General features: G+C 42.4%; 1 protein-coding gene across 1 annotated transcript; it reads right to left on the reverse strand.

The window, feature by feature from the left end:
• Window positions 1–10415: 10415 nt before the first annotated feature.
• Window positions 10416–20760, reverse strand: LOC136202849 (uncharacterized). The gene is made up of 3 exons (XM_065993776.1): window positions 20509–20760; window positions 20252–20400; window positions 10416–19977 (listed from the first exon to the last, which is right to left on the reverse strand). Exon 3 carries the CDS (start codon window positions 14681–14683, stop codon window positions 10973–10975), a length of 3711 nt encoding a protein of 1236 aa, XP_065849848.1. The 5' UTR covers window positions 14684–19977; window positions 20252–20400; window positions 20509–20760; the 3' UTR covers window positions 10416–10972.
• Window positions 20761–27622: the final 6862 nt, after the last annotated feature.

Here is a 27622-nt window from a genome sequence, read left to right on the forward strand (position 1 = left end):
TCTCATGAGTCAGCAACGAGCCGATGAGTTCGTCATATTTGTAGGTGGTTAAGTCCTGAGCTTCCTCAACAGCGGTCTTCTTTGCTTGCCAGTCTTTAGGAAGACTCCTGAGTATCTTTTTGACTTATTCTTCCTTAGTGAAGATCTTCCCAAGTCTCTTGAGCTCATTTATAGTGTTGGTAAACCTTGCATTCATGTCAGATATGCCTTCATCATTGTTCATCTTGAACAGCTCGTACAGTCTCATCTGCTGGTTCACCTTGGACTCCTTTACTTTATTGGTTCCTTCGTAGGTGACCTCCAGCTTCTTCCAGATCTCTTGCGCTGACTCACAACCTAAAATTTTATTATATTCTGTAGCATCGAGCGCACAGTGAAGCATATTAATAGCCGAAGCGTGATTTTGAAGCTTATTGAGATCATCCTCTGTCCATTTAGCCTCGGCTTTTACAACTATTTGGCCAGCCACAACTTCAACATGTACAAATGGGCCTTGCACTATAGATATCCAGGCACTCATATTTGTAGCCTGAATGAAATTTTTCATCCTAATCTTTCAGAAGGTATAGTTAGACCCGAAGAATAGGGGAGGCCGAGTGATGGACAGCCCCTCAGGCAATATCTGAGTTGTTTGGTTTCCTGGGAGAAACCGAGTACTATTTTCGCCCATAGTGGGGATCAGCTCAAGGTTGTTAAACCTTTTACAATGAGATTTTAGGCTCTGATACCACTTGTTGGTCCATTATAACGTTACAAGTATAGTTCCAAGGGGGGGTTAGGAACTATTTAAACTTTTTCTTCAATTTAGGGCAGACTTCTTTTCTTAAGAGAAAAGGTTTTAACAGCGGTGCTGAGTAAACAGCAAGATACTGGCTTAGTCAACTGGTGACTAGGTCAGTTTCTTAACTTGAGTCAGGAGATAGCACTTAGAGTCTATTCCTGAGCTCAGATGTTCGATGCACACAACTCAGCTTGACCTCTTTACTTGGTCAGTTTTTGGTTATTTAAGCAAGCAATATATATAAGGAGTTTAAGGTAAGAAATACGTTACTCAGCAGATTTATCCAGGTTCGGCTTCTAAGCCTACGTCCTGTCCCCGAAACACGTTCCGAGATTTCGAATTCTCTACTGAGCTCTTTAACGGTAGAGCATCAAACCTTTTACAATCTTAGCAACTGAGTATAACAAGAGTACCTTCCTCTATACCTCTACTCAATCCTAATCTCTCGCTGAGTACTATAACCGAGTACTCAGCCTCTCCTTTCTAATCTCTAGAAATGATAAGTGTTTGTCCTAAACAATGATTGCTAAGACACCTTAGATGATTGAATAAGCACTCTAGACTTTTACACAAAAGATATGAAATTTAGTGTAAGATTGCTTTGCTTTTTGCTTGCAGAACTTGCGTAGAAATTTGGTTAGCGTAATGGCTTGATCAAGTTCTGTTTTGAATGAAGCAACTCATGGCTCTATTTATAGAGACGTCTTGAGGCATCGGTCATTTCGAATTTCGAAATAACCGTTGGAGGGAAATGGCTTCCTGTCGTTGTCATCCTGACTTGCTCAGAGCTCCCGGCCAATCAGATTTGAGTATCTTCTGTCCTCGGTCAGCTTTTGGTCAGCTCGGTAGAGTGTCTCTCCTTTTATGGTAAAGTCAACTGGACAGCATACTGTGTCGTCTGAACTTTACCCAAAGTGGAAACATTTTGTCTAGAAGTTTTCCTTAGCCAGCTGCTGTCTTGTACGCTTTGTCGAATCAACTCAGCAGCTTCGTTCCAAAGTTGTTCCCTGAAGGTCTTCTAGATCCTTCTTCCGCTGAGTTGCGTTTTGTCCATAACGACAACGTTCTGACATACACGGGCAGAGTTGCTTTAAACTGTTTGACTTGGGCTTTGACTTCCGTATTGGGCTTGGGCCTTTTAATCCTTGTGTCTTATAAACAATTTAACTCAACATTGAACAAACACATTAGTAGAATAAATCAAAATATTTAAACTTAGTGTGTTTAAAATATGTTTTTAATTATACTTAAACAATTTTGTCAAATCAAAATTATGTGGAAAGGTGTTTCAACACATCCCTACTGTCAAGGGAGGTGTGATGATCAAAGGGAACCAGAAAGTTGCCCAGGAGACATATTCGGCATCCCTGTCGATTCGCCCACAGTCTAAGGATGATGATGAGGAAGAGCTTGATATGATGGCCCTTGGTGATACATAAATGTTTCTCATAGCGAAGGGCAAGTAGGTACAAATCGCCAGAGGGTTAAAAAAAGAAATCAAGGAGGACATCACAAAAGGTTCTTCTCGAGTCCGAGGGTGTGTTCACATGGAAAGACGAGATCCTCATGGGAATCAGTCCTGATGTGATCACCCATAAACTCAATATCGCTGAAGATGCGGTCCCTGTAGCATAAAAACAAAGGAATCATGGTCTAGAAAGACAGAAAGTAATTGAGGTAAGTCTCTAAACTGAGGAAGGCGGACGCCATTGAAGAAGTTATTTATACACAGTGGTTGGCAAATGTGGTCCTAGTCAAGAAGGCTAGCGGATCATACCGCATGTGTATCGACTTCACAGATCTTAACAAGGCTTGTCCCAAAGACAACTACCCTCTGCCTTGTATTGCTATCCTAGTTGATGGAACTGTAGGGCACGCCATGTATTCTTTCACAGATGTGAAGTCTAGCTATCACCAGATCCTGATGGAACCATCTGACAGGATCAAGACCTCATTTATAACACACCAAGCGACCTATTGCTTTAAGGTCATGCCCTTCGGTCTCAAAAACGCTGGAGCTACTTACCAGCGAATGATGAATAAAATATTCGAAGGAAGAAAAGGTGACAACTTCTCAGTCTATGTGGATGACATAATCATTAAAAGCACCACCATAGAGAAACATGCAGAGGACATAAGGGAGGTCTTAGGAGTCCTTCGTCACCATAACATCAATCTTGATCCTGAGAAATGTACTTTCGGGGCAACTTATGGAAAATTCTTGGGATATATGATCAGCCAGAAGGGAGTAGGTCCCAACCCAGATAAAATCAAAGCAGTTTTGGACATGAAGGCGCCACAAAATGTCAGGGAAGTGCAACGCCTTAATGGTCGGACCATAGCACTTGGTCGATTCATCTCATGCTCTGCTCGTAGATGCCAACCTTTTTATGAAGTAATCAAAAAGCAAAAAGGCTTCGAGCGGAATGAAGATTGCAAACAGGCCTTCGAGGGGATCAAGCGCTTCCTATCAGAACCGCCTCTAATGAGCAGACTTTTGGAAGGTGAGAACATGTACATGTATATTTCTGTTACAAATAAAGCGGTTTGCACCGTCATGATAAGAGAAGAAGATGGCCAACAATATCTGATCTATTATGTGAGCAAAGTCTTAAAGGATGCTGAAACCCGGTATTCGAGATTGGACAAAATGGCCTTGGCATTATTTACCACTTCAATCCACTTGAGACCTTATTTTCAGGCCCACATGGTGATCGTTCGCACCAACATACCTATGAGGAAGGTATTACAAAAGCCGGAAACTTCAGGGAGGCTAATGGAGTGGGCAATTCGCCTGGGCGAGTTTGATGTTCATTACGACGGCAGATCCGCCTTGAAGAGCCAAGTCTTAGCAGACTTTGTGAATGAATTCACCGAGGAAGACATAAACCTTCCCAAGCCAGAAATGGAAGAATCGACAATGTACACAAATGGTGCCTCTTCGGCAAAAGGTGCAGGAATCGGCGTTGTGATTAAGGGACCTTACTACATCAAGTTACATTATGCTGCAAAGTTAGAATTTCCTGCAACGAACAACGCTGCAAAATATGAACCCTTGATATTAGGATTATGCCTGTTGAAGGAGATCACTCCAGAACGAGTTGTGATCTATAGTGATTCTAAACTGATGGTCAATCAGGTAATAAAAAACTTTGATGTGAAAGACGAAACTCTAGTCAAGTACGTAGAAGAGGCCAAAAAGCTATTGAACCATCTAGAGACTAAAGAAACCAAGTGGGAGCTGATTCACGTGTTGCGAGGATCAAATACAGAACCAGATCACTTGGCTAAACTAGCTTCGAGCAAGGATCAGTGGGCGAACCTTCAATGCCCATTCGAGGTAAGAGACAGGCCGGCATTCGCCCTAGAAGTAGTAGCTCTTCTCTCATCTACCGTAGAGGGATTGGAGATCACCAATCCAACAGTATCTCTCTATTGGGTCTTTGCCTCAAGACAAAGAAGAGGCTAAACGGACGGTGAGAAAGGCCGCATACTTTTCCATAATGAATGACCAGCTGTACAAGAAATCTTTTGGTCACCCCTGGTTGAAGTGCGTAATGACAGAAGAAGGACAACAGATCCTCAAGGAATTGCATGAAGGTACTACGAATTTATGCATGTTATCAGTAAAAATAACGTGAATAGTAAAAACGTGAATAGTGCACGTGAATAGTAAAAACTTAACTAATGCACGTGAATAGTAAAAACATGAATAGTGAAAACTTAACTAATGCATGTGAATAGTGAAAACGTGAATAGTGCATGTGAATAGTAAAAACGTGAATAGTGAAAACTTAACTAATGCATGTGAATAGTGAAAACGGGAATAGTGCACGTGAATAGTAAAAACGTGAATAGTGCACGTGAATAGTAAAAACGTGAATAGTGAAAACTTAACTAATGCACGTGAATAGTAAACCTAACCTCAATGCGGACGAGAGTGGATTAAAGAATTAACTAAGCCTTACATGAACGACCCTAAAGGAGAGATTTTTACAGAAAGTGAGTCCTAACTGACCAGATGTCTCTAGGTTAGATAATGAAAGAATACCTAGTATTAACGCGTTCTCATCAATCGTATGCTTTAGGAACCGTATTTAAATTTTCCTGTCTTGTTCTTTCTAGTTCATTGAGATTTCCGGGACCACGGTCGAGATTCACTCGTGGTATGCTAGGCTGGGCGCCGCGGCGAGAGCCCGTGTGCGCGAGTTGGGCTTCGAGCCTTTTATTTTAGCGTTGCCCCGCGCCAATGGGGTGTGTGATCGTTTTGGCCTACGTGCCTTATACGAGCGGTGGGTTGACTCGACCCACACTTTCCACCTTTCCTTTAGGGAGATGACCATCTCGCCCATAGATTTTTCTTTGTTGACGGGGCTGCGGGGGAGCAGCACTCCAGTTCCCTTTCATTTTGACATGATGCGACCGCGGGTTGACCTCGCTAGGCTCGCTGCTTTGATTGGACCGAGAGTTTGCCCAGGCGCTAGATCTACTCCGGCGAAGTTTATTTCCACTGCGAGCCTTTTGAGTCGACGAGATTTTTGTGAGACCGACGATACTGACTTGGCAGTTCGTAGTTTCTTGGTGTATACTCTGAGTGAGACAATTTTCCGCACTAAGGGCGGAAAGGTACACGCGGGTCTTATTCAGGCACTCAGTGATTTGGATACGGCGGCTTCCTATGATTGGGCGGGGGCAGGCCTGGCCTTTCTATACAAATTTTTGGATCTGACTTACCGGAAGCGCAAGGACTTCGGTGGTTACACCTTTGCCCTGCTGGTACGTGACGCCTCCTCGACTTGCCCATCTTATCTTCTTCGCGTTTTTCACACTCCTAATCCTTGTTTTTACCGCAGGTGTGGGCGTATGAGAGACAGATTCTTCCCAGCCGGTCTCGACCTCGGCCACGAGTACCGAGGCCGCCTCTCATGACCCGGTGGAGAGATTTTGACCTAGGCGCCGAGAGGAGACGGACGGTGGCGCGGCTCCTAGATTGGATTGACTCGCGGATCCTGGGACAGGTAGATGTTGTCTAGTCATGCTAGATTCTCGTTTGAGCCGTTCTGACTTTCTCTTTGTGTATATATTTTTTTAGATTAAGTTCAGGTGGGACGACCTCGACTTCGGTCCCGATTATATGTATGTATCTGTGATCCAGGAGCAGCAGTGCGTGCTCTCCGGCCCCTACGTGCGGGCATGGTATTTGGGGGACCGAGGCATCACCGGGGTTAGTGACGCACACTGGACACCGGGCGAGAGGTGTGGGTTCATGTCGGGGGCCGTGATCTTTACTTATCTACTCTGCTGAGCGCGAGGGATGCCCCAGCGGCAGCGATGGAGGTGGATCCGGTGGCAGATGTATTCTCGAGGGAGGCTGTCGCGGCAGTCTTTGGTCAGGAGGAGGTCCTGGTAAGTGATTCCGCCTTTTACCTTTTCTTCAGGAGATGGTTAGAGGTATTTATTGTGTTTTTATTTGCAGGAGGGGTCCTGGAGGAGTGCCCATCTATCCGATTTCTTTGACGGCACTCGAGCTCAGACACCCGTGTGCGAGCCACCCTACTACGTCGGCGAGTCCTCCAGCACCGCCCGACCGGAGAGGTCTTCCCTAGGTGTGCCCGTACCGGACTACGGGAGAGACTTTGCCACGGTTTGTTACGATGAGTCCGGGGCAGCTTATGCGGGGTTCGAGACGGCTCCTTCTATCTTTACCTCGAGGGTCCCATTTGATCCTTCAGACGCTTCTCTGACTACGAGGGAGACTTGTACGGATTATGTGGGGCTGTCTGGTTATCTCCGAGACCGCCTCAGCTTGCGCTGTGCCGATCACCTGGTATGTATCATTACTTTACTTTAGTGTAGTGGAATGTATGCATGTATGTATGATTTATGTTCTTTCTTATTTTTATCTGTTTTTCCCTTCTTTTTCTTTAGAGCTATCTGCATGCCCATGAGCGGAGACGGAGCGAGTTGGTGCGGGAGGCCGACGCCCGGGTTGGTCAGGTGTACTAAGAGCGGAACGACCACTGGTCGGGGGTGATGCGGCGGGAGACTGAGGGTCGCCTTACCGTCGAGGAGAGGGCACGTGATGAGTCGATCGGACGCCTCACTGCCGAGGAGAGAGCACGAGTTGCCGATGAGAGAGCACGAGTTGCCGATGAGAGAGCACGAGCTGCCGAGGAGACACTATCTGCGGAGCGGGCATCACATTTGAGGGAGTTTGAGGCCTATTGGGACTTTCCTCCGTATTAGGCTCATTATGTATTGCTTTGTAGTTTTTATTAGAGTTTCCCCGATGTATAGCTGATGTATAGGGAGTGGGGTGGATAGCAGGTAGGTTTTTTTTTAAAAAAAGTAAGATAGGAAATGTATAACTCATGATTCATATTACCATGCATTCAGTAGATTATGATTATTCCAATCATTCTCGTCAAATATATTCATGCCTTTATTTATTTACAAACAACAGAAATACTTAGTCTCTTATATATTGTTTTTGTAACTGCTCAAGTTATAACTATTGTTACCAGGACCCGCCTTTCGGTTTTCGGATCCCGGTGATTTTTCTCCTCTCCTTTTACTATCCCGGAATTTTTAAACGAGTGCCCTTTCGGGTTTTCACCCATTGGGATTTCTCTCGTTATTGCATAGGTCGCCCTTTGCGGGTTTTCAACCTATCGGGAATTTTTCTTTCTTTTTCTTTTTCTTTTTTTTTTTACGAAAAGTATTTCTTAAGCCTATCCAGGTTGGTAGGTTCGGAGAATTCCATGCCGTCCATTGTGGTTAACTTCACCGCTCCTTTGCTTAGTATCTTCTTCACGACGAATGGCCCTTCCCAGTTAGGCCTAAACTTGCCCCTAGGGTCGGTGTGCGTCACACGGATCTGTTTCAGCACCAAATCTCCTTCTTTGATAGGGCTGGTCTTGACTTTTTTATTGAAAGCCCGAGCCATCCTTCTTTGATATAATTGTACATGGTAAAACGCTTCCATCCTTTTCTCGTCAACTAGAGCCAACTGCTCACATCGCCTCTTCACCCATTCCGCCTCGGGAATTTTTGCCTCCACCATGATTCTCAACGACCGCTTTTCGATCTCAATCGGCAAGACTGCTTCTGTTCCGTATACCAAGGAGAATGGTGTTGCCCTCGTTGAGGTTCTAACTGTCGTTCGATAAGCCCATAACGCGAGTGGGAGGTGCTAATGCCAATTCCGATGTGATTCCGCCGTTTTTACGAGAATCCTCTTAAGGTTCTTATTAGCTGCTTCTACTGCTCCATTAGCCTGTGGACGGTACGGAGAGGACTTGTGATGTTCAATGCCATATTCTCGGAAGAGATTTCTTACTTCCCCCTGAAACTGGACCCCATTATCCGTAATCATATGATGAGGCACTCCGAACCTGGTGATCAAGTGTTTCTCAATGAACTTTCTCATCTGCTTGGATCCCAGTTTGCTAAACGACTCTGCCTCTACCCATTTGGTGAAATAATCGATGGCAACTGCAATAAACTTATGTCCATTCGAAGCCTTAGGCCTTACTTCGCCAATGATGTCAATGCCCCAAGCAGCGAATGGCCAAATAGGTGCTAACACATGTAATTCCATAGCCGAAAGATGACTGCAATCGCCGTGGATTTGACAATCGTGGCATTTCTTTGCATACTCGTTACAATCTCTTTCCATGGTGAGCCAATAGAAGCCTTGTCTGATAATTTTCTTGGCTAGTACTGCTCCTCCCATATGGGCTCCACAAATTCCTGAATGTACTGATTCCATTGCCTCGCGGGCTTCTCCCGCATCCAAGCATCTTAGTTGTAACCCATCGATGTGCCTTTTGTAAAGCAAGTCGTTGTGGATGACGAACTGACGCGCTAGCCTTCTAATCACAGCTTGATCCCTAGGTTCTGACTCTGCCGGATATGCCCCACTCTTCATGAAGTTCACGATATCGAAATACCAAGGTTTTTCCCCCGCCCCTAACAGCATTACGTCTTTGTAGCATGGTTTGTGAGATCTCCTCAATACCAACGGTTTCGAGGCAAGGTTCCGGGGATTGTCCCAAACTGACACCAAAATGGCCAAGGCATCCGCGGCCTGGTTCTATGCTCGAGGAATATGATGGAAACGACATTCCTTGAATCTCTGAGCCAATCCTTCTAGCTGATCTAGATATGGATGTAACCTTTCTTCCCTTACCTCCCAGTTTCCTTGTGCTTGTTCGATGATCAACTTTGAGTCACCCCAAATTTCGACATATGACGCTCCCAGTGCTGCTAAGGACTCTAAACCATAAATGCATGCTTCATATTCGGCCATATTATTGGTGAGAGGGAAGGATAACTTCTTCGCCATCGGGATTCTTTCCCCTTCTGGTGAGGTAAGTAGTACTCCTACTCCGGCTCCATTCGAATTAACTGCTCTGTCGAATAACATTTTCCATGGTATAACTTCGATTGCGTTCAAGTGTTCATCGGGGAAGTCATAGCTTACTTCTTCTTCTTCTGCATCCAGGGGTTGGTTGGCCAGAAACTCTGCCACGGCCCTCCCTTTGATAACCTTCTTCGTCACATATTCAATGTTAAACTCGGACAAAAGCAACAACCATCGGGCCAACTTCCCTGTCAAGGATGGAGTTTGGTACAGATACTTCACGGGGTCCATCCGAGAAATAATGATCACTTTATACGATTGGCAATAGTGCCGAAGTTTCTTTGTCAACCATACTACTGCCACACATGTCTTTTCGATCATGTTGTACTTGAGCTCGTACTCCAGGAACTTCTTACTCAAATAATACACCGCGTGCTCCACACCGGTGTCTCCCTCTTGAGCCAACATTGCCCCAATAGATCGCTCCTCGATCGCTACGTAGAGGAGAAGCGGCTTTCCTAGTTTAGGCGGTCTCAGCACTGGCGAATTAGACAGATAGTTCCGGACGCTCTCCAAAGCTTGTTGACACTTATCATTCCAGATTGTGGGTTGTTCCTTCCTTAACAACTTAAAGATTGGCTCACAGATTGCGGTGAGTCTTGCTATGAACCGACTGATATACTGAACCTGCCCCAGAAACCCTCTCACTTCTTTCTCATTCTTCGGCGCCGGCATCTCCTGTGTAGCCTTCACTTTATCGGGATCTACTTCGCTTCCCTTATTTCCGATTACATAGCCTAAGATTTTCCCCGACGAAATGTCGAAAAAGCACTTCTTCGGGTTTAACCTTAGCTTGAATTCTGCAATTCGGGCCAAAAACTTCTCGAGCACGGCAAAATGCCCCTCCCTTGTCTCTGATTTGACCATCATGTCATCCACGTAGACTTCTACCTCCTTGTGTATCATATCATGGAACAGCGCTGTGGCCATTCGTTGGTAAGTTGCTCCGGCATTTTTCAAACCAAACGGCATTACTCTGTAACAGTATGTCCCCCACTCAGTTGTGTATGAGGTTTTTGCTTTGTGTTTTTCGGCCATCTGAACTTGCATGTAGCCCATGAAACCGTCCACATTCGTGTGTAAGACGCTTGACGTTGCACTGTCGATCAGCACGTCAATATGAGGTAGTGCGAATTCATCCTTGGGGCATGCCTTATTAAGATCTCTATAATCCACGCACATCCTCACCTTGCCGTCCTTCTTTGCAATTGGCACCACATTCGCGACCCAAGGGGGATAGTCGATTACTTCGATGAACCCTGCTTCCAACTGCTTTTTCACTTCTTCTCTGATCTTATCTGCCCATTCCGGTCTCATTCGTCGGAGCTTCTGCTTTACGGGCTTTGCTTCGGGGTAAGTTGGAATGCGGTGAGTTACGATTGATTGATCAATTCCAGGCATGTCTTCGTATGTCCACGCAAACACTATTTCGTATTTTTTAATTATTCTCTCGAATTCTTTTCTCTCTTCAATAGTTAATTCTTGAGCAATTTGTATAAGTTTAGGATTTTCATCCGTACCAAGATTGAAAGTTGACATTTCTATTGTATTGATTTCACGATCAACATCAAGCAAGTAAGCAAAGTCAGAATTCATTTCATTGATAGTATGGGTGATTACATCGTCTGATTCAAACAAAGCAGTAATACAATTTTCATCATCAAGGTCTTCGGGCTTCTCATATGCTTCGGAGGTACTAGGCTCATTCACCGCTCCTACAGTTGCTTCAATGGTGATGACTTGCTCCTCGGCCTTCAAGTCTAACATCATAATCTCCTCGACAAAGCAGCTCGCCTTTCCTTTGCCCCAGTCGGCAACGTCATTGAAGATTTCGAACCCCGGCAGAATCTTCCCTTCTGTGCTAGCCATGACTCGGGGGTTCCTGTATACACCTTTCCATGCCCCTCATTCACGAAGTACTTCCTCAGGCCCACTTTTCCTTCACTACTCGCATTGGACGGACCTCCTTGCTCATATCCCAAACCCCTCCGGGTTTTCTGACTCTTAAAGTCCGGAAATTCTGGCAACCCCTGATGGTGTGCTCCTAAGCCCATTCCTGGGATGAAACCTCCCTTCATCATCTTCACCACATCGGTGGTCATGCTTGACTCGTAAATCCCGGAGACTTGGAATCCGGAGAAAAGTTGAGGCTCAATTCCCAATGCTGCCACCGAGCTCAATTTCTCAGCTCTGATTGTCACTATTTCCTCCCCGAAGGGAAACTTGATCATTTGATGGAGCGTGGAGGGCACACCTCCCAACTTATGGAACCATGGGCATCCCAATAGTACAGCAAAGGTTACAGGGATATCCAGCACTGTGAACTCAGTTTCTTCTTCGTGCGGCCCCACTTTCAACTTGGCCTTGAAGACTCCTTCGATATGCCTACGGCTGTCGTCATATGCTCTAATCACAGTTTCAGAGGCTGTCAAATCTCCTCTCTCAACTCCCAATTTCGACAATAGTTTCAACGGGCAAACATTAATAGCCGATCCATCATCGACCATCACACAGCTAGTCTTCTTTCCGTTGATTTCTGCTCGGATATACAAAGGCTTATTGTGAGCCTTCCCCTCTTCCGGGAGATCCTCATCAGTAAATGTGATTTCGGTCTTCTTTCGGGCCATAATTGCTCCCACTAGCGCTGCCGGCTCAGTATCGGTGGAAATAACCAGATTCTGCAACTCTTTCATCAGGTTCTCACGATGGTACTTAGAATGGCATAAAACTTCCCAGACTGTGGACTTAGCTTGTGTCTTCTTCAACTGCTCAAGAACTTGGTCATCGGGCTTAGGAGCCGACCCTTCACCTATTTCAGTCTCTACCATAGGTGCCTTTCCCTCGGCCACTCGACCTGATCTTGTCATTACGGTAATTTCCGGCTCATCATCCGATTCGTCCCAAATGTCAATAGGAATCCTCTGATTGGCATCTTCCTCGTCCGAAGAACTCTCCCAAATGTCCACAACCATTAAATCCATGACATGAGGAATATTCGGATTCAAATAAAAGGGATCCGCCGATCCATAAAAAGCCCAACCTATCAACTCATCATAATCGCGGAGGGATACTCTGCTCATCCTTCTTGCGGCCAACGGAATAGCACCTCGTTGTATGCACATAAGCTGCACCTTATCACTCATTGTTTCATGACACTGCTCATAACGGTGCCTCCACCTTCTAGCATAATCCACAAACGGTTCCTCGTGGAATTGCCTAATCCTGTCCATATCTTCCAGGGATCCCGTCCACGGAATGTACATCTCATACCTTGCCACAAAGGCACTCCTAAGCGGTACCCAATGACCCATTTCTTCCTCTGATAGGCCTTGATGCCACAACAAGGCTTCTCCCATTAAGGTTTCTGAAAAATGTTCATGTAACTCACATTGCGGAAATCCGGCGTCATACATGTGATTGCGGAATAACCTCGCATGCTCAACAGGATCCTGGTATCCACCATACCTAGGCATCGCTAACACCGCATCAGGTGTTTGGTAAGACGGGGAATCCGGGGTTTGCTCTGCCAGCATCCATACTGTATACTCCTTGATAAATCTTTTCGTCATTGCTGCCCAATCGGTCTTAGCATACATCGGCAATGACATGTACCACATTAACGGTTCACCCATCAATGAATTACAAAACAAGCTAGTGATCTCTTCCTCTTTAAAACCCAAGGGTGCCATAGCCGACAAGTAGAAGTGAAGGTGCTCCATAGGGTCCTTGTTGCCATTATATTTGCTAACCCTCGGCAATGGACGTTTGATAGGTCCAATCTGCATCGCAAAGCGCTCCGCAGTTCTATCTTCGGCTCTTTGGTACTTTTCTAAAAACAAATCCGACAACCGATCCCAATCATGCTTGCAAGAGTCGGGTAATGAGTGGAACCATTCCAGAGGCTCGCCTACCAACGAATGGTGGAACCACTGGGCAATTTCATCCACTCCGAAGGATTCAATAAACATGTCGTGCATATATTCACGCAAGTGCACCTCGGGATCTCTTCCTCCACTAAACAGACCCAAATCCGGCACGATAGTCCGAGACGACCCTTCTCCGGTCTCTTCAGCACTATCCTCATCATACGGTGCTCCACCATCCGATCCTTCTCCCATCGGTTCATCCTCTTGTTCTTCACCCAGGAAGGACACATATAGACCACTTCCCACATTGTTCCTTTCGTCGGAGTCCAACAACTCCTCTACACTCTCCTCGAAGGGTTCTATCACCACACTTTCTGTCAGATCAACTCCGATCATGCTTACCCTATGATTAGGCAATGGATTGCGCCTAACGGAAGGGTTTGCTGACGAAGGATCAGCTATCTTCTTTTCCTCGATTAAATCTTGGATTTCGTGTTTCAGCCTCTCGCAATTCTCAATTGTATGCCCATAACTGATGTGGAACTCACAATACCCTCTAGCCTGTATCTGCGGAGTAGGTGGAGCTTTGTTATACGGGGTAAGGGCTTTCAACAATCCCTTTTTCTGCAGACGCTCAAAAACTTTTGCGTATGTCTGATCGAACTTGGCGAACTGCCTCTTTTCAATAGCATTAAGATCAAGCACTTTCACTGCTGCGGATTCCGTACTTGCACTGGGCCCTCCGGCACTATATCCAGACTTCGTCCACTTGGTATAAGCTTTCTTTGGCTCCCCATCCCCCTCGACGGTCAAGGCACAACTATACATCTGATTGAAATCGGTAAACAGCATATACCGCAACTCATTCTTAATATACGGCAACGTGTTGCCAATCACCATTCGGATCTGATCCTGCTCGAGCGGCTTCTGTTTCATAACTGCGGCCTTTGCCCTCCATCTTTTCACAAAATCGGAAAAGGATTCCCCAGCCTGCTGCTTAGTGCTCTCTAACTCTTTCAAAGTGACCTCAAGCATGGTGTTAAAGCTATACTGAGCGATGAATGACTTCGCTAATTCCTTCCAATCCCTCTTTGTTACCATTGGCAATGCATGAAACCATGTGCGGGCAGCCCCCTCTAGATAAGTGTTAAACAGCCCTAAGACTTGATCCTCAGTCAGGATCGTGTGCTTCATCACGGCAACATACTGATTCATGTGAGCGGTGGGATCTCCAGTTCCATCGAACTTTTTCATGTCAGGGAGCCGAAATTTCAAAGGCAAAGCTGTTGCCGATAAACAATTCTTCAAGTTATAGAAGTCCTGACTTCCGGAGCTTCCTCCGCGCAAGTCCTGCACCTCCTGCGTGATGTGTTGCTTCCACTCCTCTTCTTTAGCTTTCTCTTTTTCCATCTGTTTTCGGATATAATCCTGATAATCCTCCTCATTCCCAAAGCGAGGGCCATCGTTCACCTCATTCTCAGCACGCTTACTACCACTCTTGTTGTCTTTCAGCGCTAGCTCAGCCAGCTGAGCCAAGATTGCTGCTAGCTGATCATTGATATTATTCACAGAGTTTTCCAATTCAGCCAATTTCTCGTCGGTCGCAGACATACTACCGGAGGACTGAGTATACCCAGACGAAGATGATTCAGAAGCCACAACTACTGATTCGGAACTGTCTACTCGTAACTGATCAAACTATCTGACAAGCCGGTTACTCTCGCGAAACCACAATCGCTTAATGATGATGTCTACGTGGACGGTATCCATTAGTATATATGCATGATTCGTGGTGTGTGTGTTTATTTATTTACGGATATATAGGATAAGAAGAATAAACGTCAGTCTAATTACACGTATCACAACATCTCTCTTCCACCCTTATTCCTCCACACACTCGTTGGTCCAGATCTCTTTCCTAGGATTTTGGTTTTGGGCTCACATTGCGGTCCAGGGGACGCGTGATGCCGTCGATTATTGCGAAAAAGTAAATCATCCATCAGACAATACAGTTCGTTTTGACGTATCCACGTTCAGTGACTAAGAAATTGATCAAGTTGGATTGTCCTTTCGGAATAACTCGTCTTTTGTCCTTTCGTGAGACGCATTAATTCGGGTTTTGACTCCCTTTAAGCGCATCTCAGTTTTTAGACGTGGTTCGAGTTATTATTTTAGTCCAATCGTTCGTTATCGTCTATGACTCGTTCCCTTTTTATTCACGTGGATTTGTGTCTCGATTTTTGGATTACCACGGGATCTTTTGGATCTATCGAGAGACGTAACCATTCGTTTATTTAGTGATGAAATCACTTTTGGATTTTATTTTAGGGAACGGACTCATCGCGTAACGTGTTTGTTCTTAGCGTCGAGGATCCGTTTGCTCATTTTAGCTACGTGAAAAGACGGCGAGTCTTATTTTGAGCGCACGGTAATCTTTCGGCTAGCTACAACTCTTTATTCTTCCCAATCCACGGGATATATCATCTTAGTGTGGTTATAGAAAGTCAACGTTTTGTTGAATCGCGTGTTTATTCAAAGCGAGGATATCACCGTTTTCTTTCCCTTAGGCGCGAATTTAAGCAAACACGTATATCGGGCCATATTTCTTGCAGTTTTAGTCAAAACCCGCAGTCTCGTCAATATGGCGCAATTATATGGTTTGGCTTAATTCGGCTTCGAGATTTTAAACGGGGTATACACTCGTTCGAGGCACGTATTCAACGGCATTGGTTTATTTTCTTTAACTACCCTCGGGATTGACATATATCGTAGATTCGGAATGATTTTGGTCGTTTAATTCATTTTTCTTTTCTTTTATTTTCTTAGTCACCTTTGCGGACACATCCATTTCTCTTAAGAACGACACAAGGGATAACGTAAAAGCTCGTCTTTTATGCGGAAGGGACGGGCTACTTGTGCGAAACTTTTCACGTTATACTAGGGTCGTTCAAAACAGAAATGTTCTTTGTTTTCGTTTCGTTATGATCTCATTCTATCCTAATCTATTAAAGAATGTGAATAACGGCTACTGTTAATATAGTCTTCTGAATCGAGATATAACTATCCTTAACACCAAACCAGTTCATACTAATACGTGCTTACGTCATAACGCATTTCCTAAACATGTGCCTTTGTCGGGACACCGAAAGGGACAAGGCGGGCCGCACACGTTCATTCATATGAGATGACTAAGTCGTCTTTAGTTCAAATCGTTTCAGTGTTTTAGGGTAACTAGTACGTCGATTCACGAGTATATATTAACGTATCGTTTCATTTTCTTTATATACTTTAGGATTTAGACACGTATAATGGCGATTTGAAAACACGAACCGATTCATTTGTCACATCAAAATTAGTAACGGGTAATCCTATGAAAACTTCTAAGGCTACTATATGCTGACACGGCTGAGCGTGGGACCTCACAAGACCGCACAAATTCGCCCCTAACGAATGGATGGGGACCCTTTGGCGCCTTACTGTAAGGGGGAACTTACACTAGCCTCTTTTGAGCGACGAATGGACTCTCGCTAGAGGTTTCGCAGAAATTACCCAAAAGGTTTGCAATAATTCACATGAATGCATACGAAAAGAAGTAATACGATCCGTTCCCGTTAAGGGCTTAATACACGCCTCCGGAATCAAATTTCTCGCTTCCCCAGCAGAGTCACCACTTGTTAGCCGAGGTGCTGCGGCCTAATCTCCCGGGCGGACCGAGGGGTGGACAACCTCATGGCGACGTAAGCGGTGATTGGCGCCGAAAGCAACCAATCGTGAAATCAAGCTGCTCGGCAGGACCGGAGCTCGGAGATATGGAAGAGTCGCCACCCACGAATGGAAAAATAAACACCGATCCCTAGCGGGAGACCGGTGTGGGTTCGGAAAACTTAGGTACGAGCCGAGAAGGCTAGCTCCTTTCCGGAGAAAGGCTACTAGGCACCCCGACATTGCCCGGTTATGAACCACCGGCCTCCTACTCAGCATGTTAGGCGATAACGGACTAATCGTATATTTTTTTAAGTTTAAAATTCATTTGAAACCTTTTCTTTCTCTTTTTAGAAACCGTTTTGAGCATATATTATTGAAAAGCCACATTAGTAAAGAATCACCCATTTACATCAGTTCAATATACATACAAAAAGAAGGGGGGAAGAAGGAAGTGATTTAGTTACAACGTGATTTACATGTCGTGTTGTATGTTAATTCTATACTAATTTATTTCCCCAAAACGAATTTTATGGTTCGCACCTTAATCACCGTTGGAACGATTTAGGTGCGTGTTAAAACCCCGTTTACCCGAATCGCCGTTGGAACGACTCGAGCGTTTGAAAACGTTAAGATAAAAACCTTTAATAAGAAAACGTGGTTAAACATACAAGTCAATTTATTTTGTACAAATCATTTAAGAAAACGATTCAAAACTCTATTATTCACAAAAGAAACAATTTTAATTACAATGTTCGCTTAATCCGCCGTTGGAACGGATTAAGGTTTTAAAACTTGGTGATTTGAAAACAATTTGAAATGTTAAGAAAACTCTATTTATTTACATTAGGAACATCTAAAAATTCATTAATTTAAATGATTAAGTTGAAAACTCTTTTTTGTGATTTATTTTACCCTTTTATTCAATAGACTCTTTGCTTATTATAATTACAATAATAAACCAACTAACACAAAACTTCTCAATTGAAACCCATTTTAAAACCATGTCCCCATATGTCACAAAAAAAGAATAAGGAAAAGACATATACATAATTATATACATATATTTAGAAATAATGGTATAAACATAATTTAAGAAACTAAATAAAGAATGTCACTCAATAGTTAAATATATAAGTAATAATGAAAATAAGAGATAATAGATATACTTTTACCTTACTAAAAGGAGATGTAAAATAATAAACAAAATTCATTGTTAATAAGAAAATAAACTTTATATCCCAAAATGACTATTTAATAATAACTAATATAGCTCAAAATATCCCCAAAACTATATATATACATAACTAATATAAAATGAGATCCATTACTAATTAAGTAAAAGAAAAAGAAGAGAAAAGATATATGTATATATACTTATATCTAACAACAAAACAAAAATGATATACAAATATTCTAAATAATTATATATACTAAATGTCTAAAATAGTTTGAAAATATATATTACATAACTATACATATATATATAAAGGATTGAAAGCTTAAAAGTTAAGAAAAATAGACTAAAATGGCATTTTTTACATTCTGGCAGATTTACCGACGGAAAATCCATCGGTAAACAGCAATTAGTGACAAAAATGACAAATTACAGCAGCACTCCAATTATTTCCTGATTTATTCAAACGCTTTAAATTAAATCTAATTCAATCGTTTTGGATTTCCGAACAACAAAAATGGATCATAGTCAATAGCGGAAATTCCTAAAACGACGTTTTTATTTTAAAACATTATTTGAAAATTCCTTTTAAATTAAAAAACTTATAATTACAACGTTTTTAATACCCGAACTACCTTTTTATCGGATCACGGTTCGTATTGGGATATCAAAACGAGGATTTTTATTTTAAAACAAAACCAAATTTTATTCAACACGAGACAAAAATTAAATAAATACGCTAATTAAATAAAACGTGATAAAATAGATGAACAACTAAATAAATAAAAACTATAACATAAACATAAATAGAAGAAGAAAATAAAATAAATAAAATAAAAGAGTCTAGTCCTCGGATAATACCTTAAATTCGGTATCTGACAGTCGAAACCGATTGATTCCACGAGTCGCGATTTTCCGTTTTTTGTATTTTTTAGTAAAAACTTAACTTTGGGAAATTCGAAATTTTTGAGAAAAAAAATTTTTTTCTCAAAAAAATTCACTCTCTCTCTAAAAATGTCTAGAGTGAGAAAGGCTCCAAAAAATCCCTCCTCCACCCTCTCAAATGCATGGGGATCCGTGCCTTTTATAGGCAAACGGATCCCCGGACCAATGGGCGACGCCCGAGTAAAATTGGGCGTCGCCCAAGGGGGTTGGGCGGCGCCCAAAGCATGTTTGGCGGCCGCCCAACAATTGTTGGGCGGTCGCCCAACGCGAGATTGGGCGTGCGCGCCCAACTATTGTTGGGCGTCCGCCCGACGCGGTTGGGCGCGTCTCGCGCCGTCGGGCGTGCATGCCCCGCGACCGTCGAGCTCGTGCTCCGCACCGTCGGGCGTCCACACGTCGTCACCGCCGAGCCCGCGTTCCGCGCCTTCGAACGTCCACGCGTTGTGACCGCCGAACGTGTGTTCCGCGCTGCCGGGCGTACACACCCCGTGGCCGACGAGCGCGCGCCTCGCGCTACCAAGCTCGTGCATTGCTCGGACGTCGAGTGCGTGCAATTCGTGGTTGGGTGCGTGCGTCCGACGGGCGTCGAGCGCGCGCTTTGTGTCGTCGAGCGGGTGTCCGACTGTCGTCGAACGCGCGCCGGCTGCCGCTAAGCACTCGCACTACGCCGCTAAGCATTCACGAGCCATCCGATCAATAACAACGACTCACTGTTACTTATTTATTTTATTTTTTTTAAAACTTCCAGAATCAATCGCTTCAACCGTCTTGTTTTCAGGTTTTCGTCACAAGTCCTCCGACTCGGTGTCTACGCCAGGTTATGTTCTGATTCTGAGGGGAGAGACTCTTTTTCTCTATTCCTAAACATCCATCATTCACCATTTTCTTCTTCTTAATCTATCTTTAAGCCAGGTTCTGTTTTTGAGTAGAATTTCTGTTCCCCATTCTTAAATTTTTCTCTTTTCTTTCTTCTAAGAAGTCTTTAATCAGGATCTGGTTTTCAAGATGAGTTCTACCAAAAACAGGGCAAAATCTTTCTTTTCTCTCTTGCACCCATTTGACCCTCATCAAACTCCAATCCCTGTCAAAATAAATCAATACCGGCAAATACAATCAAACAAAAGGGAACCTTTTATTGTTCCAGCAAATACAAAAGCCAAGGGAACCTTGGTCCCTGTCAATGGCTACATTTCACACAAGAAAAACGCAAGATCTGAGTTTTTTAGTGAGATTACAGAAATCTCATTTCTGTTCTAGAATGTAATGTAACTATACTGAGTTTTTTAGTGAGATTACAGAAATCTCATTTCTGTTCTAGAATGAAATGTAACTATACTGAATCAATGCAATCTTACCTCTGAGGGAGTCTACGCCGGAATGGACAACCATCTGCCGCCTCCAGACTGTCACCGCAGATCGTCTTCACCCGATCCGAGTTACTCGCTATTCAGATGGAGGAGGAACGAATCGCTGTCACACCAACTCCATGATCGTTCATTCCGAGCTAAACGAAAGAGTATAGAACGCCGAAAAGGTAAGCAATAAAATGGGAAACGAAAAATAAATAGCAAGAAATAAAAGTCGTAGAGGAGATGAGAAGCGGGATCCTTACCGTGTAACTAACGATGACACCGCGAAGAGGAGCGGACCGGAATGATGGAAAGTTGGCGGCGGCGGAGGTCGAGAAGACGGCGGCGGCTGTAACGAGATTTGTCTTCAAATATCGAGGGGGAGCACAAGAGAAATAAATAAGAAGAAGAGAGGTGGCCGGGGGCAAAGAATCACGGCTGCCATGGGAGAACCTTGGAGTTCTTTGTTCCGAGAGAAGAGGACGAAGGGGGTGGCTGGAATAAAAATTAGGGTTGGGTTAGGATTAGTTAGTTTATATATGGTGAAGAAAATGGATAATCTGGATGCATTTGGATCTTTGGTTCGGGTTGTAAAATGCTAATGGGCTGCACAAATCAGGTAAGTTTTCCTGAACAGTAAATGCCTATATCAATTGTTTTGTTGGGTTTATTCTTCTTATAATCAATTATTTTGTGACCTTTTTACTTAGTTTTGATTTAATTAAATTGAGTTTTTTTAATTGAGTTTATTTCTGTATGTGTTTAATTTAATTAGTAAAGTCTTTTTCTAATTGAACTTTTAATAAACTATTTGGTATATTATGAATAATTTTGTTCAATTTAATCAATCTTTTTTATTCGTATAAAAAAATAAAAATTAAACGACTCGATTTATAACCCTATGTTATAGGGATATAAGTTAAACGTGTACGAAATTAACGAAGTTAAGACGAATCGATTTATACCTTTATGTCATAGAGATATGAAAACGATAAAAAAAAAAATTTAAAACTTAATTAACGCGGGATGGTTCAATTTATACGTATACGTTACAAGGGTATACAAAATGAAAAAAAGAGCAACAGGATAGTTCGTAGGTCTATGTTATAGAAATACGAATTAAACGTTACTAGATAAACAAAAACTGAACGAATTAATTCACAGTTCTATGTTATAGGAATATGAATTAACTGTTAGCAAATTATATAAAATTAAACGTTTTAATTCGTAGTTCTATGTCATAGAGATGCGAATTACCCGAATTATTAAAATTAAAAGGATACCATTAATTGATCCGATGTTACATAAATATTAAATACTTATGACATTAATCATGTAACAAAGTTATATGTCTCTATTATATTATAAAAGTATGAATAGAATTGAGATAAAACAAATACATTTAACACAAAAATCACATCTTTTAGTACCAATATTTGGGCGGGGTAGGGTGATTGATCAAGTTTTTCTTCCCTACACGTAACCGACAAACGAACTTAAAATCTCTATTTCGCAGACCTTATTTTCCATTAAAATTCAACCATTTTCGGTGTCCAATCACACCTTAATTTTGATTGGTGGCGACTCTAAAAAATAGTTTTAATTAGGAAAAACTATTAACCGATTTAGCTTCCGGCGTTCGTGCTTGAAGAATCCGGTAGCGACAAGGCGAATCGCCATTTAATAAAGAGAAATTTTCATCTTGCAAATTCCTTCTTTGAGCACGTTTCTTGCAGTAATATAAATATTCCAGATTCAAAAAAAGGGGGAGGCAACAAAACACATTCCCACAAGTAAGATAATGCTATCATGGCATAACTACTTTCTCCTCAAAGATAGGAGAACAATCTTAGCGGCGGATCAATTCACCTCAAAGATAGGAAACAATTGATCACCGTCAGAGATAGAGTTAGAACATTTCTCAGACATGAGATCTTTACACTCTCACACACTCTTTCCAAAGAAGAGTTCCAAAGTCCTAGTGGAGGATCGATTCACCTCAAAGATAGGAAGCAAATCGATCGCCTAATGTAGCTTAACTTCCTCTAAAGGAATAAAAGCTTCAAGCAATAAAAAAGGCTCACACTCTGGGGTATGGCTGGCCACCTACCTCGAACCAACAAAATAAATCCTAAAACCTATAAATTTACTTGCTGAAAGATATAAAGCGTAAAGTAAAGATAAATGGTTGCAAAAAATGGTTAAAATAAATTGTACTCAAGTTACATCCACAAACTAAACATTTACAAGGGCATCCTCCCTAGCATCCTTCTCTAAAGATGTGCCCGCTGGGGGGATCACATCCTCCATAACAGTAGTTCCCTCCTGTGGAACTGTATAGTCAATTATCGATTCTTTGTTCTTATCACCCGCCCCTTGGGATGTTTCGTTGAGTACATCTGATTCCAGATCAACGACTGGCTTGGTCTCCTTAGCTGATCCGCTCAGCTCCTTCCGAACTTGATCACAGATGAAATCCTTAGTGTTCGGAATCTTGCGATACTTAAGGCAATCCTCAACCTCGGGAACCACATACTCGGGGTCCACAAAATCAATTTCGGGATAGGAAAGCTTAACGTATGCCATGATCCATTCACCATAATAGTACGCACGTTCTCCCGCTAGGATATCTGCATCCAACAAAGCAGCCTTGTGCTCCTTAGCATCCTCCTCGAGCTCCTCCATCTTCTCCTTCAGGCTGCGGATCTCTGCGTCTTTGCTTTCATTAAGGGCAATGGAGGAGGCAACATTTGTATTGGTGATGACAATCTTTTTCTCCAGCCTCTTTATTGCCGCCTTATCCGCTACCCCTTACAGGAGGTCCGTCTCCATGGCGCGCATGTGCGTATACGCTTGTCAAGACAAAGAATGATGTAAGAAATAAGTCTCTTCCTAGAGATCACTCTTTCATCCAAAAATGTAAGATAAAGAAAGCTCACCAGAAGGAGATCCCTCTTTCCCATTTTGGCATGGGCAGATCCAGAGAACTTGTTCTGGTTCTCCTGTACTTTGCCAAGTTGACCAAGGGCCTTGTCAAGATCATTAATAACAGATTCATTCCTCAGAGACCCTTTATCACCATATTTGGCGAGCCAATACCCTCCCAACTTGGGCTTAACCACCTGGGCAAGAATTAAAAGGACAAAATTAAGATCCATGGTAAGAAAGGGAAAGACAGTAAAGCACGCATACCTGCTCTAGTACCACTGCCGGCTTCTCAGCTCTCATGGCATCCGCCAGTAACTTTCCTCCACCGGAAGCAACAGATCTCTTCTTCTTATGCAGAGGGGGATCCGCAATGCCATCAGCCAGACGCTTCCCAGCGCTCTTATGAGGATCCGCTACTTGCGTATCTTTTGGGCCTCTAGCTCCTTCTGTTTTCTACGCATCTCTACAAGGGCACGACTTGCTTCAGACAAACCCCTGACAAGGGAACAATGAAATAATCAAAGTTCAATGAAGAAACAAAATTACCTTTATCTAGTTGGGTAAACTTCACGTAAGTGATTTCGTCCTCTTCGCGACGGATCAGAGGAATATCATTCATCATGAATTCGAAAGCATCGGCGTACGTCCAAGCATCTGTTCTGATGCTTTTCATGAGATCCGCCACCTTCTCATCACTATCCATTAGTATACGAAGATCACCAGCCATATGTAGAGGTTTGGCATTCCAAACCGACGGGAATCCCAATGGTTCACCTTCTTTCACTTTAACGAAAAAGAATCTTTCGTCCTAGAGATGGACATTTGACATCTTACCACAGAAGGATGAGTAAGTTTTTAAACTTGGCGAAAGTATAGAAAGACTCGGATTTACGCTTCGTAGGTTTGTGATGAGACCGAAAGACTCGAGGATTACAGATTACCCCCAGGTTTGAAGCTAGATAACAGTCTAAAGCCAAATCCAACCAACCATTGGATGCAGCTGGCAGATAGTGATCCCAAAATACTCCAGGATATCCACTATCATCTTAGGAAGAGGAAGACGGAATCCTCTCTGTATATGGCAACTATATACAAACAAATATCCAACGGGCGGACAGGCGGGTCGCTGGTGCGCAGCCTCCAACTCAGTCTCGTAATCCTTGATCCACGGATAATGATTCGCCAAATCTGCTAGATCCGCGGCGCTCATACGAGACGGAGTAGACTCCACCCGAGGGGTTTTTTCCTAATCGGAATTGAAGAAGAAGCCTCTATTCCGGAAAATCTCCTAGAATCTATCGTCGAAGCAATATGAGTCACGGCGACAGGAAAATTCCGAATCCTAAACAAACGGGTTCGACGATCCCTACTCTCCCTCACCGTATTATCCAACTCGATAAAATCACAACTAGGTGTACTTTCAGAAGAACTAAAACTCTCGGAAGAAGTGGTCCAGCTAATTTCGGAGGAAGTGGTGGTCAGGTCAAAGAGTTCAGTAGTAGACCCAGAATAAGAACTTATAAAAACCCAGAAAACAAAACGAGAAGATTCACTTAATGAGAATTGGAAGCTTTGAAAATTCTTGATGCTGGAAAAATGCTCAGAAGAAACTCGAACGAAAAGAGAGGCAAATAGCAGATGAATCGGAAAGAGAAAAGAGAGGTTAAAGAAGATATCACCTCTTACCTCGAGCAGCGCGCTTAGGACACCTGTCGCTCGATGAATGGCCTGGAACAGAGTGGTCATAAATGTGATTCATCATCATGGCGTGCAAGGAAGTGCAGAAGCCCTAAAGGACTTTGACGGAACTTTGGGGGGGCTTCTGATAACATCGAGATATTATCCATAGGATCAAAGAGGATATTTACCAAAACGGCCGCATATTGTGACGATCTGAGAAGTAATAGCGTATCAAACAAGTCATCCGAGGGGCGGATCACCTAGACTCCACCACACGAGATCCGTAGTCAAGCCTACGTGAGACTCGCCATCACGCCTCGATCCGCCCGCCGAGCGGTAGAGCCGATTCCCAATAAAGACAATTAATGGACCGTTAATGAGCTAATGGCCACACTTAAAGGAGATCCATAACCGCCATTAATGAGGTATTAATGGAGACTTTCTGGTTATTGGGAGTTACGGCCACATGACTATAAATAGCTTGCAACCCAAGCTATTGAGGTATACATTCACATCCTTACTCTAGACCTTTCTCTTGTCAATATAGTTTATTCTTTATTCTCGATACTGACTTTGGCATCGGAGCTTCCCCCCGTCGAACCCAACGACGCCCCCGTATGGAAGGAATCCGATCAGAAATTCATCGCCAGTTATCAATTATAGATATTTTTAAATTCTTAATATTACTGAGTAAATATGTTGGAGATTCTAGAACTGGACCGAATATTCGGGAAAAAGAACTAGAACCAGATTGAACTGTTGACTATTTTAGGATCGAATCGAATTGTACCGTTGACTTTATTAGATACAATTCTGGAGATTTTCAAATCCCCGAATTGTACCTAACCTTACTCACCTGTTATGTGATCCATTGAATGAATATGGATCGAAGGTAATGACATAACATAATTGTCTCAAATACATTCTAATAGAGAAGACACGTCAATTTTAAAACCTTTGTCAGGAAATGCAGCCTACAGTTGATACATGTCAAATTTGAATAGTTCTATCCAAGAATATTCTCCATTCCATATCCTTACACATGTTTATAATGTAAGCTAGTACAGAAATCAATGTCTCTCTAAAATGTCATATCATCTTATAAATAGAAAAAGATGATCGTGCAACTAAGGCACCTCACAAAAAAAAAACTTAAAATTCTCTATTTCCTCATCTTCACCACCTCTTAGTTTCTGGTCTCTCTTTTGACTACTTATGTCTAATTTCATTAGATTACCATCACATATCACGTACAAGGAGTTTCTTCTCAAGATTTTCCACATCAAATTGGTGTAGTAAGTGTGGACTAACCTTAACATATGTGGCTCATGTAAAAAAACTGACAACTCAAGTTAGCCTTTCTATTATTTTAACCCATAAAAATAGTCCTTTCCTAGTAAAATTTGTGCTGGAGTCAAAAACACTGTTAAATGCTAGTGGAAATTCTATCTCTTTCCAAACCATAACTCATGATATAGATCAACACTTAAATGATTGTATGAGCTCATTGGATTGGAAAAGGAGGAATCATCGACATTCTCATTAAGCAACTGGTCTAGAACGTAGATATGATCTAGAGAGAATGACCAAGATAGGCAAGACCACTGCAAAGATAAATCAACCATTAGAATAAAGAGGGCCATGTAGCCTGTTCTACCGAACATCACATCGTCCAAAACTACTCGAGGCAAAAGAAGGCATCATATCCAAACATGTAGACTCGGGAAAAAGATCAATGAAACAAGGCCGATGCCATAAAATGTTAACCTACAGTGTTAAAATCATGAGACCATTATAAAAAAAGTGAAATGTTAATTTATGTTGTTAAAATCAATGGGCAATTTTAAAATTGTTTCTTTTCCTTCTTATTCTTTTAAGAATTCTAAATTTACAAAAATTAATTTTAGGAAATTTTAGTTTGGAAATTTCAAAATTGAAATATAGAAATTTCAGAATTCAATGAATTCCAATAACGATAGTGTGACCTTGTTCATCTTCTTTGATGGTTTTTTATAGCACTAGTGTGAGCTTTAATTCATCATGTTCTATTTAGGTATGGATTTAGTTAGTTTTTAGTGTTTAGATTTTTTTTCCTAGATCAATCGAGATTGAAACAATTTGGTTTTACTTTGTGTTTTGTATAGGTGAAGATTCGACGATAGCAAAGACGAGACTGAAGCAATGAGTCAAAATAGTTGCTTATTTAGGATTCTACGAGTTTTGTAATTCCTAAAATTTTAGAAATTCCAAAATTCTCGAATTTCCTAAAAATAGAATGAAAGAAAAATAAGAAAAAGGAAGTGGAGAAGGGGAAGAAGGAGAGACAAAAAATGCTCTCATGTCATATTGACATTTTAACATTAGAGCATCTCCAATATAAACAATTTCAAAAAATATGCTCTAATGTCAAACAACTCTAAAAGTTGATATTATGATCCTACAAATCATTGTTTTATATATAATTCATTTTAATTATAAACATTACTATAAAATTCCATAAATAGTAAGTAACTAAATCATTGGGATGACTAATGTCATTGGGTTACACGACTGTCATTTTCGAAACAGATGCAAAAGCTGTTACAGACTCTATTCAAGCACAACGAAAAGACCTTACCGAATTTGGTGAGATTATCAGTGATGTGAGAACTATTCTTATAAATCACCCTAGTTTTAAGGTGAAGCATGTTTCAAGGTTAGCGAACGAGGCAGCTCATGCCATGGCACGTAGTGCACGTTCCTATGCTAATTCTTTCATTCATTTGTCTA

This window comes from Euphorbia lathyris, chromosome 8, assembly GCF_963576675.1.
Source record: "Euphorbia lathyris chromosome 8, ddEupLath1.1, whole genome shotgun sequence".
NCBI classification, from domain to species: domain Eukaryota; kingdom Viridiplantae; phylum Streptophyta; class Magnoliopsida; order Malpighiales; family Euphorbiaceae; genus Euphorbia; species Euphorbia lathyris.